The following is a 14,270-nucleotide window of genomic DNA, read 5'->3' as shown; positions in this document are numbered from 1 at the left end:
GTAGCCTGGAGGTAAAATATAATGAACTGACATCAAAAACTATGGAAGAAAAGACTTTCCTTTGACTGAAATGAATGATTTCCTTGCATGGGCATATTTAGCAATCGAAGAGAGTTGCTTAGTTTTTCTCTGAGCAATTTTGAATATATAAACATAAGTGGATTTATAACCTGACTCTTGGCTTTTAGAGAATCAAAATGAGCTTCATCTAGTTAAACATACTAGGGGACTTCAAAAAGTTTGTGGACAAATGAAATTAAAAGATAAAAATTAAAAATATAAACTGTTTCTCAACGTAAGCTTCATCAAGTTCACGACACTTTTGTAGGCAGTGAATCCAGCTACTTAGTCCATCCCTAAGGAACTGAGGGTCCTGGGAATTTAGCCATGTCATTTCAGTCTACTTGTATTTTTAAGTAAAATGAGTGCCCATTAAATATTTTTTAAGATTAGGAAACAAGAAGAAATCAGGAGGAGCCAAATTAGCACTGTAAGTGAATGCCTAATGATTTTCCATTGAAACTGTCACAAAATTACCCTCGTTTGATGAGAAGAATGAGCAGGAGCATTATGGTGGAGAAGAACTCTGGTGAAACTTTCCTGGGTGTTTTTCTGCTAAGGCTTTGCCTAATGTTCTCAAAACATTCTCATAACGAGCAGATGTTACTGTTCTTTGGGCCTCCAGAAAGTCAACACACCAAATGCCTTGAGCATCCCAAAAAGCTGTTGCCATGACTTTTACTCTTGACCAGTCTTCCTTTGCTTTGACTGGACCATTTCTACCTCTTGGTAGCCATTGTTTTGATTGTGCCTTGTCTTCAGAATCATACTGGTAAAGCTGTATTCCATCTACTATTATAATTTTTCAAAGAAATGTTTCAGGATCTTGATCCCACTTATGTAAAATTTCCATTGACAGCTCTGCTCTTGTCTGCAGCTGATCTGGACACAGTGGTTTTGGCACCCATTGAGTGGAAAGTTTCCTCAACTTTAATTTTTCAGTCAGAATTGTATAAGCTGCTAATTGTCAGTTCTCTTCAATTAGAGCAGGAAAGCAGACTTAATTTTTTTCTTGAAAATTGGTGTAGTCTTCATCTTCGACATTGTCTCATCCCTTCCCAAGACAATTTATCTATTTTGTAAATTGCTGATTTTCTTGCACCATTGTCCCCATAAACTTTTCATAAAGCATCAGTGATTTCACCATACTTCTACCCAAGCTTCACCATAAATTTGATGTTTGTTCTTGTTTAAATTGTAGCATAATTTATATTGCTCTGATAGGGGCTCTTTTCAAACCGAAGTCTCACCCTTGTTAGTGCCTCAAACTAGATCCTGTTCAGACATGTTATAACAAGTAAGTATGAGTTTATTTTGATGAAATCCATGCTTAGTTTTTTCATGATAGGCATTTTCCATGAAACTTTTGAAGACCCCTCTTATAGGGAATCACATTGGGATTTAGAGACCCAAATCCTTAGTTTTGCCTCTAAGCAAACCAGAGGAGTATGGGTTTGTCCTTTCATTTCTTGGGGACTCAGTTTCTTAATCTATAAAAAAAGGTAGATGTTCAATTAGGTGTAACCATCAGTCTTCATACAACGTAGTTTCACCTAAAATCTCTTTTGCCTGACTCCCTGCTTCTAAATTCATCTTCTACACTTGATCTTAGCCAAAAGGCCAAGAAGTGATAAAATTCGTCTTCTAAGGATGGTTGAATCTGGGGCTTCCATCCCTGGTGTCTGCCCTACTTGTAAACAAGGTCTCAGAACTTCACTGAAGTTCTTATTTCCTTAAAAAGGTTCATGAGGACATTAAGGTGGTTTGCAATCAGTCTCTCATTTTTTTCCAGAGCTATATTCCGTATTTAGTTTTATTTAAAAGTAAAAAGCATTAAGTAAGTTATAGCTAGGCAGGCTTAGGTAATTAAAACATTTTTGGAATATCATAATATGCAATTGACTGCTAAGGATTTTTTTCCCTGTTAATTGGAACTTTTAAAAATTGAAATAAATAGCTATGTGTTGAATCTGATTATTCCCTACAGGCATGAAAGAGAAGGTTATTTTAAGGGACTGTAAGCACATTCTGGTTACACAGATTCAGAACTCAGAGGTTATCTTTGGGGCTGTTTGAGAGCAGCTGATTGTTGAAGCCGTAACTCCTTAGCAAGGAAGCATCATCCCCTACAAAGGTGGGTTGCACTGAACTCAGGTTCAGGGCACAGGGATGGGAAACATAGATGTGTAATGGTTCAGAGTTGAGACTCCAGAGACAGTTCTCTTGTGTTTTATTCCCAGGCCCATCCCAGCTCTGCCACTTAGCAGCTGTTTGACCTTGCACAGGTTACTGCTAATCTGGCTTTGGTTTATCATCTGAAATGTTGACAGTAGTAAAATCAGCTTCAAAGGATGTTGGGAGTATTCACTGAGTGAATATACAAGGAACCTTACCCATAGTGAATGTTGTATCTACTTATAAGAGTGAGTGAGCCAGATGGTTAGATAGTTGAGTGTTATCAGACAAAGCATGGTCATTACAGATTGGGGGAATTGAGGAGGATTTAATGAAAGAAATGAGTCATTGAGAGGCTACGTCTTAGAGAATGTCACATGAAAGGCAGAAAGGAGGAAAAGAATATCACAATGTGTGAAATAAGGTTGTTTAGAAACCTACTATAAGGATTTAAAGAACTCTTTGTCCCTTATATATTTTTTAATTGACTTGTGGTTTTTCTTTATACATTTAAATAATTAAAGGATGTTATTTTGGTGTATTGTACATGGTAACTTTTAAAAATAAGCATATCCGATGGGCAATGGTACTAAATCATGTGTTTTTTAAAAACCTGCACTAGCTTTTTCTTTAGCTGTCAGAAACTTCACATCATTATTTTCTCCTTATAATTACATTCTATTTCTCCACAGAATTTTATCTTAATGTAGTATTTTTGTGGTTCAGAGTCTTGTTATTGGTCAGTCTTTCATTACTTCTCTAAAACAAAAATCATGTGTGTGTGTGTATTTATATATACAGTTTTAAAAGTCTGTTATAAGGCTCTAAGTATTTTATTTCTTCTGGATTGAGATGTAAAAATTATTGGCATGCAGTTGGTCAAAAAAACATAAATATGTTCCTATTTTAATAATTGTATTTTATAAATTTTAATGGAAACATTTTTCTCAATGGGTTGTACCTTTTTTATTCCTAATGGATAATGTGTCCGTTGGTGAATGTCACTCATTGCTAGAATGATATATGATTTTATTTTTAATTTTTGTTTTTGTAAATATCAGTGCAAAGGGAAGTTATTAACATAAATAAGTAGCTGGTAATGGAAGGAGTTTTGTTATAGGAATATCATTCAGTACTTTGAACTCCTAGGTTAAATGCCGAAAGTCACAGACTGACCTATCGTCAAACATTAATTTTAATCAATTATTTTTAAAGTCCTACTGCCTGACAACCTGATTAGGTACACTTTCAATTTTGTTGAAAGCAAGCAATTGGAAACCACGTGTTTTGCAGAAATATTTGTTACTTGGTCATTAAAGTCCAGTCAGACACCAATAAATTGAACTGTCTTTGTTCAGTACCCACTAAACAGGGTGAGAGAGATGCTGCTGCTAGTTTTATTTATTTATTTATTGTAAGTTGGGAGAAGAAATAGAGTGGTGGAAAAGAAAGAAACATCTGTCATGGAGGCAGATCATTGTGAGGAATCTTTTCCTGCCTAAAGGTGCCTTAGAAAGGAGCATGTTTGGGAAAACAGGAAATAGGTGAGTTCAGAGTAACTGCCAGTGCCACAGATGTGCAGATCAAGTATCATTGTTAGTTCAGCCAGCTTCTCTCTTCTGTCTTAGACCAGCCCAAGCCTGGGTCACAGGGAAGGCGCCAAAAAACTCCAATGTTGTGAGCTATTTTATTCACTTCCTAGGGGAGTGTTTTAGTTAGACCTTATTTATTTTATCTATTTTGAGGTTAAAACTGATGTCAGTGTTATGATCCCTCCAAAACAGAGCTTCCAAAAAATTCTGTTGTTTCATAACATTAATGCTTTAAAAAAAAAAAACAAAAAGCCTTTCAGTTTTGTTATATGTTTTTCAGTTATTACGTCTTCTTCAAGCATATCATAGTTTATTGGTATAATCTTTACACAGCATTTACAATTCATATGATCAAAATGCCATACCTTTCCTATTACAGATTTAGTTTTTGACATTTTTGTGAGAATTATTGAAATGAAAAGCATAAAATAGGTACACTAGTGCCTAACTCATAGTAGCTGTTTATCTAGTAGTATTTTATGAATGGCACAAAGCAGTATATCATCATTTTCTTAAATTTGCGACTTGAAATGAAATTTACTAAAATTTGTATTCGTGAAAGCAGATGTTAAAATTTTCACTTGTGGAGAAATAATCAATATGAACATTTACAGACCCAGAAATCAGCAGTGACTCAGAGGATAAATTAGATCTTATAATGAATGGTAAATTGAGTGAGTCAACATGGAAAAAATGGTCATTCAATAGTGGAAATTATTACCATTTTTATTTTGGTACTTTCAGATACTAGTACAGTTTTTAAAAAATGTGGTCACGATAATATTTTCTTTTTAGAAACATTTAGATGTTGACTTACTCAGTTTATCGTTGTTGTGAGAATGTCATAAAAGCATACTTACGAATTAAGCAGTATATGTTAATTAGTAACCATGAGCTTGAGCTTTAAGCTAAGTTGGATAAATTTTACAAAAACATCACTAAAGTAAGTGCATAATAGCAAAGGTAGTTTTATATTTTTGATGATTAAAATATAAAACAAAATGTTTCCCAAATCGAAGAGGGAATATTCAAAATCAGAAGCCCTAGTTTTTTATGATTATCCTACTTCTACAACAAAGTGATGATTCTGTCATCCTCTCTGCTCAGACACAGATTGGAGGAAAGGAGATGAGCACAACAATCAGATAGATAGCAAGGTGTGCTTTGCCTGACAGAGTCAGTATTTTTAAGACACTCAGACATTTCTTTGAATCTTAGATGGGTATTTTGGAGATTTATTTTATGTGATTTGATAGCCATGTTAAATTTCAGTTAGACTTTTATTTGCAGACTTAAATATGTCTCTTAGGATTCTTGCCATCACTTGTCTTTTTCCTAGGTGACCGTGGGCCATTTGCTATTGTCCCTCTTGATGTAAAGAGTTGTCCTAATCACATTAGGTGCCACTGATAAGATACTGGACTTTGCTGGGATATGAGTGAGGTTCTGTTTTGTCCTTTTTCCCGAGTTGTTGCCTCTCACTCCTATAACTGGTTGAGTGTGGCGAGAGTGGTGTATGATTTATGAGTATATTCCTTGGGAAAGTATATTTTGCATTTCAAAATAGCTAGAGTAAGATGATCTGGAGAGGTGGAGAGGGTTGAGCTAACTCAGAGATTCTGCAGTTCAGGGTTGAATTAGGTGGCTCCAGATAAATTGTTGAGGAACTGAGAGAGTTGGTGGTACAGAGGAAGTAAAAGCCTGGGATTCTCCAAAGGCTGTCATTAGTTGTCGCTCAGAGCTATGACTCCAGGGTTTCCATTTGCATTTCTTGGAGTCCTTACACCCTCCTGGATGTTTCCTCTACTCGTATTTCAGGCATGGCATGTGTCAGGCTTGCCCTCCAGTTTTTCTCTCCCCACACCAGGGAGCACCCCCTTTGGTTTCCTTAGACTGGTGCTGAGCAACAGTTAAGAGGGTGATGCCTTTTGTTTTCTGTTCTCTCTCTCTGATCCACCCAGTGGGGGAAGGCTCTGAGAAGAACAACGTCATTTTGAGACTGGTGCTAAAACCCTGTAAGCCTGAGTGTTCTGTCCTCCTAAAGCTGTGGTATGGCCCAGCCTCCTGACAGTGATCTACTTGGTTTTATTTTTTCTTGCTGTCTCAGAAAATATTCTAAAAATGCTTAATATTATTTTATAAATACAGGTATAAATAATATATATGTGTACTACTCTTCTGACAAATTCCACACATTACAGATACAAAGTAAAATTCCTCTGGCATCTGTGTCTGTCTCCATCCACTCCTCAGGAGAGGAATTCAGATATATGTGCAAGCATACATGCACCACATGGTCTTAAAACTGTAGAAAAGTACAGTATTGTGCTTGTGTCGATTTTCAGCATAGTTTATCATGCTATACAAATGCTACATTTAGCTTTTTTCTTCTGATGTTTCTCTGCCAAGAGAGATAGTTACCTCATTCTTTTCATTTGTGACACAGCATTCCATAACATGGGCGTATGTGATTTTATTTATTCATTTCCCTATTGTTCCTAGCGCCAGTATGCAGTGAACATGCTGGTGCATGCCTACTGGGCTCACCATTTTGTACATCTCAGCTAAGTACAGTGGGGAGGAACTGCTGTGCAATAGAGTATCTGTCTTTAATATTAAATATGTATTACTTTCTTGGCTTCTAAGGTGAGCATGCCATTTTGAAAGAGAGTTTTGGGTTGTTACAAAGAGTTTTTGGGGTCTGGAAGCCTCTTGTGCCTTATTTCACTCAAATAGCTCTTGGAAGATATCAGATTTCAGTTCAATGCCCTCTCCCCTTAAAAACAAAAGAAAACAAAATCTGGAGGTCTTCTCTCTACTCACTACAAGGCCTCTCCCAGTCCTTGGTCCCAGAGTAACTTGAGCCTTCTTCAATAGTTGGTCTGCCAGTGAGGCATGATGATGTAGTGGTATAGTCCTGGTTCTGCCAGCCTTGTCCTTGGGAAAGTGATTTCTTCCTTGCTTAGGGTCAGGACGAAAGGAGTCATTATATATAAAGCTTGTAGTAAACATATGGTACATAGTAAGCATCAGTAACTCTTGGCTCCTGTCATTGCCACATAGCTGCCACCCTTCACTCAGCATACATTTATTATACATGTCTACGTGCTGGGAACATGAAGATAAATAAGACATGGTCTCTAGCCTTAAGGAACTTACATTCTAACATGCATGTAACATGTATGTAAAATGAAAGTTCTTATTCTCTCATCTTTCCAGCTACTTAAACTTTATCCATAGCCCAGTTTGCTTTCCTCCCATGTCAGCTAACTTCTGCATGATAAAGGACAAGCTTTCATATCTTAGCTATTTCTGTCTAACAGTGATTCAGTACTTACCATGTACCCCAAATGTTGTTAAGAACTGTAATGCAAAGATGGTGCATAAGACAGTCTGTATTTATGAGAAGCTAACATTCTGTAGGGAGATAAAAAACAAACAAACAAAAAAAATCCTAGCTCTGGGGGTGGGATCTACCCCCATCTATAGAACACTCCGATGTAGTGGGACCTTCTGAAGGACTCTTTCTGGCCTTTTTATTACCACTTTTCACCTGTGAACTGGCTCTGTTCTACCTTGCGTTGCCTATGTGAATAAGGATAAACAACCTCCATCCTCTCTTCCAAGGAGGAGAGAATTAGCAGCAAGAAGGCACATATTTCTTTGTTGAAACCTGGGAATGGCATCACTCCTTTCTTTCCCTAGTGACTAATCTTGTAAAGTGTTGAAGAAAAACCAGAGGGACTTAGAAAGCCCTGGCCATTCATGCCCAGGTGGAGCCACTTTAGTAAAAAAAAAAAAAAAAAAAAAAAAAAAAAAAGCATTTTTGTTGCCATGTGATGTACAGGTAAAACAGACCACTGGATACTGCTGGTTTGCATTCCTGCTTCCCGGGATGTTCTCCCTTCCATCGCATGAACCTCTTTGGGAAAGGTACAACTTAAGGAATTACTGACACAGAATAGGAACAGTTGGCAATCCTTTCACTGTTTCACATATACTGTTCTTTAAAAAAATAATAAATTACCATTGAGAACTCAGGGATATCTCCTTGTATTTATGACCATTATAGGTTTTGTTTGGCTTGTTCATAATAAGCATGTTTAATCTTATTTTAAAAGTCTGTCCTGATTACAAACTTTAAATTGGTATCTTGCTGAATTGTGAATGGACATAAAGTTCCTTTTAAAGAGCTTTAAGTGTTTGTTGCCACAACAGGATCTAAGTATAATACTGAGCTTGAGAAAGATGATTTTCTCAACAGAAATACTTTATTATTGATAGAAGTAATGTGAAATAATTATTTTTTCCTTGAAGCATGTTCTTTTATAAATGCTTTCTGGAGGTACATGAATTAAAATTAATGATGTTCTTTTTTGTTAAGGCTTTATTTCATTTCATGTATTCTGTTGCTCTTTGAGAAAATATCTAATCTAGAGCGAAGAAAGCATAAAACAGTATACTAAAAACCCAATGGATGCTTTTATTAAATTAGAGTTTACTTCTTGTCATCAGCCATGCTCCCTAGTATTACATGAATACTATCATGCTTGGTGCTACATTTTGTGTTTTAGATGTTTTTGGTTCATTTGTAGATGTTTATCTATTATTATTAAAATTCCATATACATTTCATTTTGGCTTTACAAAACTATTTTGGTTAATGTAAGCATACTGTAAAGAGGGTTTGCGTTTAGAGTAATGCATTTCCTAGGTCATAGAAGATACTGTTATTTATCATCAGTTATATATGTGATTTGTTTTTCAACTTCTCAATAGTGATGGAGATGTTTGGGTCATCTGTCTTTGCAGGTCCTTGTAATAACTGTCATCAGGAAATGTACATGTGTAGGTAACTAGCAGAGGTTAGTGGTTCAGACTGTGGCCATTTAAAAAAAGAAAAGGCATCAACTGGGTGCAGTGGCACATGCCTGTAGTCCCAGTTACTCAGGAGGCTGAGGTGGGAAGATTGCTTGAGCCCAGGAATTGGAGGCCAGCTTGAGCAACATAGTGAGGCCCTGTCTCTCTCTCTCTTTTTTTTTTTTTAAATAAAGGACATTCCACATTTCCTCACCCATGGAGATGGTACTCATAATAGTTTTATGAATGTAGTAAGAAACTGAAGTTAGCTCCATTTGAGTTGGAAGAGCAGTATATACCAGAAAGAAGTTCAGTGAGCATTCTGAAAATTCTGTTCCTAGAGGCTTCAGCCCATTTAAGTGTTATTTATCACTAGATTGTTATTTATATTTTAGAATTTCCATTGTACTTTTCAGATAAATCTATGGTGTTTACACTACATCTACATTCTTTGTTTTTTTTTTTGTTTTTTGTTTTTTTTAACAGAAATGTCTTAGCTTCTGGAAGTCCATTTTATTCACTAACACATGCTAAAAGGCTTCAGCAATATCCTGCTCCATTCTAGAAAACAGCAATCTGATCCTTTTTTTTCTCCTCAGTCATTAGCAAGATTATGCATTTGGGGTGAGATGATCCTTCTTGAACAAGTAGCCAGAAATCATTTGTTCCAGTTTCTTCTCAAGGTGCTGAATTAAGTCTCACCTCATAAATCTTGTGGCTTCCTTGATGATGGATTCAAAAAATCATTTCTTGACTTCCATAGGTCCTTGCAGTCCTTCAAGCAATTTGAAGAGTTTTTCATATTTTCGTCCAAAGTGTCGAATTTCCTTCACTAATTGACATTTTATATCAACATTAATTTCTTCTTGGCTTTTTGGAAAAGGGAGTATTTCTGTGACTTTTAGGTCATCTCCAGAGAAATTCCTGGTAATGATTCCTCCTACAGGTGCATTTCTACCAGGTTTCTGCATCAGCCCATCTTTGCTGAAACCACTGAAATCATCAAACCAAGAATCCAATTGGCTTGGTGGAATACCATCTCCTGCCATAAGCTTCTTTTCCTTGGACATGGTAGAACCTCCAATAAGGCTGTCTCCTGCTCTTTGTTTCCTTAACAACAGGGCCATCTTCTGCCTTTTCTGAGATGAAGGACTCTCGATTCCCTATGACATTTAAACACGTTTTCAGGTTCTACAGCAACCTTCTCTGCTTTATCAGTCATTGTTTCCAGAAGGACCGATCCAGTATAGCCCAAGGGGAATGGAAGGGAAACTGCCTGCCATGGCGTGCCCTGCCCCAGCCAAACACTGGGAACACTGGGAACCTGTGTGGTGTGCCAGAGTCCCGAGGAGAAGCCTTGTGTTCAGTAGGACCGCGGGTGCCAGCCCCGAGAACCGTGGAGCCTGCATTTACATTCTTTCCCACAAACCTCACAAAGTTAAACTTCCTTTCTTTAACTCTTTGCTGTCTCCTTCTGTTAAACTCTGGGAATTCTTCTTGGCTCCTAGGAAAAAGTCTTCCTTACTCCTTTCCTCCCTTCCGCATTTTCCCTTTTTTTCCTTTCTGAACCTCAGAAGGCTTCAGCTTTATTAAATAGAATAACGTCACTCTTTCTTATGACCACTTTCCTCATTGCTGTCTTTAGAAGGTCCTGTAATATCTCTCACACACCCTTTTTAAAAAAATTTTCCATAGGTTATTGGGGTACAGGTGGTATTTGGTTACATTAGTAAGTTCTTTAGTGGTGATTTTTGAGATTTTGGTGCACCCATCACCCAAGCAGTATACACTGCACTCTGTTTGTAGTCTTTTATCCCTTGCTCCCCTCCAACCCTTCCTCCCAAGTCCCCAGAGTCCTTTGTATCATTCTTATGCCTTTGCATCCTCATAGCTTAGCTCCCACATATCATTGAGAACATACAGTGTTTAGTTTTCCATTCCTGAGTTACTTCACTTAGAATAGTAGTCTCCAGTCTCATCCAGGTCACTGCAAATGCCATTAATTCATTCCTTTTTATCTCATACACCCTTGATCTGTATTAAGTGTGTTGGATTTCCTCTTAACTTCTCTCTCCATCTATGAAATTGACCCAAGGCCTCACTGAGGACCTGAAGATACAATTAAAGTAGAATGACAGAGACTAGTAAACACTTCAGGCTTGTCCAAACGAATGTTTCATATGTTAGGGACTTTTTAAAGCTGTCCTCTGCTTTATATAACAAAGGACAAAATGGATCATTTCATAACAAGGGGTCGTAAGAGATACTAAACTCAACTAAAATTGATTTAACTTCTGGAGAGCTTTCCAGATTATAGTCCACAAATACTAATATTTTAATATCACTTTCGGCCATAAACCATCTCCTTGGATCTCCTGTCTCTTTTCCTAGCAATAATACACTGTCACCTGAACCAGCAGAATGTGAACTTTACTGGCTCATAATATCTGGTCTGTAAGGAGAAAATGGTGAAAAAGTAGGCTAGAATGGCTCTTTCGGGGAATGGTGGTGCAGGTGAGAAGTGGACTGGCCTGTAGCTGAGCAGCCCTTTTTTCATTTCATGTCCTGTTTCGAACTCAGAGAGTCATTTACATGTTATACATCATCTACATTTTTCTCATCCCAGCTGCTTCATTCTTTAGTTGAATAATATGCTCCCCTGAATAAATGTTATCTACCTTTTGATAGTTTTTAAAAAGAAAAGTTAAATTGTGATAGCATTTATTATATGAGAGATGTTAAGATAGGAAGTAGAAAACAAGAAAATATATGTAACTTTGGAAGGAGTTCTATATCTATATCTATCTATCTATCTATATATATATTTTTTTTAGGAATAGAAGGACAGTCTGTGGAAGTTTCCAATATTGTGGACATCCGAAAAGTATATAACCGTGAGATTGCAATGAAAATTTCTTCTGATATAAAAAGCCAAAATAGATTTTATACTGACCTAAATGGATACCAGGTAATTTTCCTTCAAAATGTTTAAGTGATGGTTGTATTGGTGTATGATTCTTATATATAATAATGCCCCAGTTAATTTTGGATCCTTTGACAAAGTAATACCTAAAGTTGCAAATTATTTCTAAAATAAAACTGAATTTTGATAGATAATTGCGGGTTCTACAATTAGAACAAATATTTGGGAGACCATTTTTTTAAAAACATCTTTTTGTAAGGATTTATTTGTTCAAAGGGTAGATTTGGTGACCACTATGAATGTTAAATATCTTGATGCTAAAAAATATATATATGAATCTGTCTACCAGAAAGGAAACATAATTAGGGATTGATGGATTATTATACTTTTTGGGATTTTTTTTACTTTTTTTTTTGGAGACAGAGTCTCACTCTGTTGCCCAGGCTGGAGTTTAGTGGCATGATCTTGGCTCACTGTAGCCTCTGACTCCCAAGTTCAAGCGACTCTCCTGCCTTAGCCTCCCAAGTAGCTGGCACTACAGGCACACACCACTAGACCCAGCTAATTTTTGTATTTTTAGTAGAGACAGGGTTTCACCATGCTGGCAGGCTGGTCTCGAACTCTTGGACTCAAGTGATCTGCCCACCTCAGCCTTTAAAAGTGCTGGGATTATGGGCATGAGCCGCTGTGCTTGGTCTGTTTTTGTATTAGTCCATTCTCACGCTGCTATAAAGAAATACCCAAGACTAGGTAATTTATAAAGGAAAGAGGTTTAATTGACTCACAGTACTGTATGACTGGGGGGTAGCCTCAGGAAACTTACAATCGTAGTGGAGGGGAAGCAGACAAGCCTTACATGGCTGCAGGCAAGAGAGAGAAAAGCCCAGGGGAACTGCCATTTACAAAACCATCAGATCTCATGAGATCTCCCTGGCTATCAAACGAACAGCATAGGGGAAACCACCCCCATGATCCAGTCTCCGACCACCAGGTCTCTCTCTCAACACCTGGGGATTACAATTCAAGATGAGATTTGTGTGAGGATACAAAGTCTATGTCAGTTTTCCTCATAAGGAATTGATTCATGCCTATTAAGTTTATTCCTTATATATTGGTTTAATGTATGATCTAATAATGGGCTGTTGTAAATTTCAGGAAAACTCTCCCTCTGTATGTGTGTGTGTGTATACCATTGTACGTACACAGACACACATGTATACATATACATAGGTATATCTGTTTAGAAATAGGCAGGTATATATTTAATCAAAATTTTCATGAAATAGTTTCAAACTCTAGTAAGGAAGTTGATTTATACGGTCTTATCAGATTGTCAATTCTCCAATTTAATAGAGCACTTTTGATTGTTACCTAAATCTCTGTTTTCTGAGTGTATGTGTTTGGTAACGTATCTTTGAAATACCATTAAAACCATAAGCATGTTTTTAAGACAAGTGTTTTAGAGATTTTTGGCTGTGAATAGAAATAATTTTATAATAAACACTTTTACTTTGATTTTCAACTGGGGTGGGTGAAAAAGATTTTAATAATTTTCTCTTCTACGATTTCCTGCAAAAGTTAAATTTAAACTTTTTCCAAAACATAAAAATTTCAGCATAGTTTCTGAATTTGCATGTTAATTCGACTACAGCCATTTGGATTCCAAATAAAATCTCAACTTTATGGTGATTAATTTTTTTATATACAAAAGGAAGTCTTTTAAAATCATACAAAACCAGTTATTTGTATTTGTGGTTGTAGACATGAATGAGGAACTTAGTAAAACTGACTAAGAATGTGAATTTTCTTTTTGTGGATGGAACATTTGACTAAAAAAGAAAATATTACCTTTAAGTCTGTAATATTTCTGCTTTTAAAATTGGCCGTTTTTTAAGCTTTGGATATAGTAGTACTTGGGCAAAACTAGATATCTAGCTCCAGTGAGGAGTGGCGGTAGCAACAACACAATTGTGATAGTTTTACATTTTTAAAAATAAGTTCACTTATACAAGTTAATTTGGTTTGGAAAGGAGAAATACAGAATTCTTTTAAGGTAGGTTTACTTTTTTTTTTCCTTAAACATTTTACAGTTGTAGCTTTATCAGTTTATTAATTTCCCAAGGCTGCCATACAAATGGAATCATGTAAAACAACAAAACTTTATTCTTTCACAGTTCTGGAGACTAGATTTATAACATCAAGGTGTTGACAAGGCCATATTCCCTCCAAAGGCTATAGGGAAATATCCTTCCTTGCCTTATCCCAGCTTCTAGTGGTTGCCTATGCTTGGCATTCCTTGGTTTGTGTATGCATCACTCCTGTCTCTACCTCTTTTGTCATATAGAGTTCTCCCTATGCCTGTCGTATCTGTCTGTCTGTGTCCAAATTTCCCTCTTGTAAAGATGCCAGTCATTAGGTTAGGTCCCAACATAATCCAGAATGACCTCATCTGTTTCTGCAGAGGCTCTATTTCAAAATAAGATCACATTCACGGGTTGTGGGTGGACAGGAATTTGAGAGAAGGAGGCATTATTCAACTTAGTACAGCCAGTAATTTGAGGGAGACATTGCAGGGTTGTTGGGAAGATTAAAGATAGGTTTGTGAAATACTCAGGACCATGCCTTTCGTTAATGGGCACTTAATACATGTTAACTATTATG

The 14,270-nt window shown here is 36.6% G+C and overlaps 3 protein-coding genes across 5 annotated transcripts in view; 2 read left to right on the top strand and 1 right to left on the bottom strand.

Moving 5' to 3' along the window:
• The window catches only part of LOC126956139 (uncharacterized), a 604,199-nt gene that overhangs the window by 408,010 nt on the left and 181,919 nt on the right, over positions 1-14,270 (top strand). The window lies entirely within an intron of this gene.
• The window catches only part of MAN2A1 (mannosidase alpha class 2A member 1), a 175,378-nt gene that overhangs the window by 135,345 nt on the left and 25,763 nt on the right, over positions 1-14,270 (top strand). For all 3 annotated transcript variants that reach the window (XM_050793036.1, XM_050793037.1, XM_050793038.1), the window contains one exon: positions 11,521-11,654. In XM_050793036.1, the coding sequence (XP_050648993.1) occupies positions 11,521-11,654 (134 nt within the window). The remainder of the gene's footprint in view (positions 1-11,520; positions 11,655-14,270) is intronic.
• On the bottom strand, positions 9,430-9,813 carry LOC126956260 (cancer/testis antigen family 45 member A10-like). Its single transcript, XM_050793115.1, has one exon. It carries the CDS (start codon positions 9,811-9,813, stop codon positions 9,430-9,432), a length of 384 nt encoding a protein of 127 aa, XP_050649072.1.

Source organism: Macaca thibetana, chromosome 6, assembly GCF_024542745.1.
Source record: "Macaca thibetana thibetana isolate TM-01 chromosome 6, ASM2454274v1, whole genome shotgun sequence".
Lineage (NCBI taxonomy): Eukaryota > Metazoa > Chordata > Mammalia > Primates > Cercopithecidae > Macaca > Macaca thibetana.
Note: the sequence above shows the minus strand (reverse complement) of the source record. Positions and strands in the feature narration are given on the sequence as shown.

Excerpts from the sequence above, each read along its gene's own strand:
- LOC126956260 (XM_050793115.1), bottom strand. The coding sequence starts at position 9,813 with ATGGCCCTGTTGTTAAGGAAACAAAGAGCAGGAGACAGCCTTATTGGA.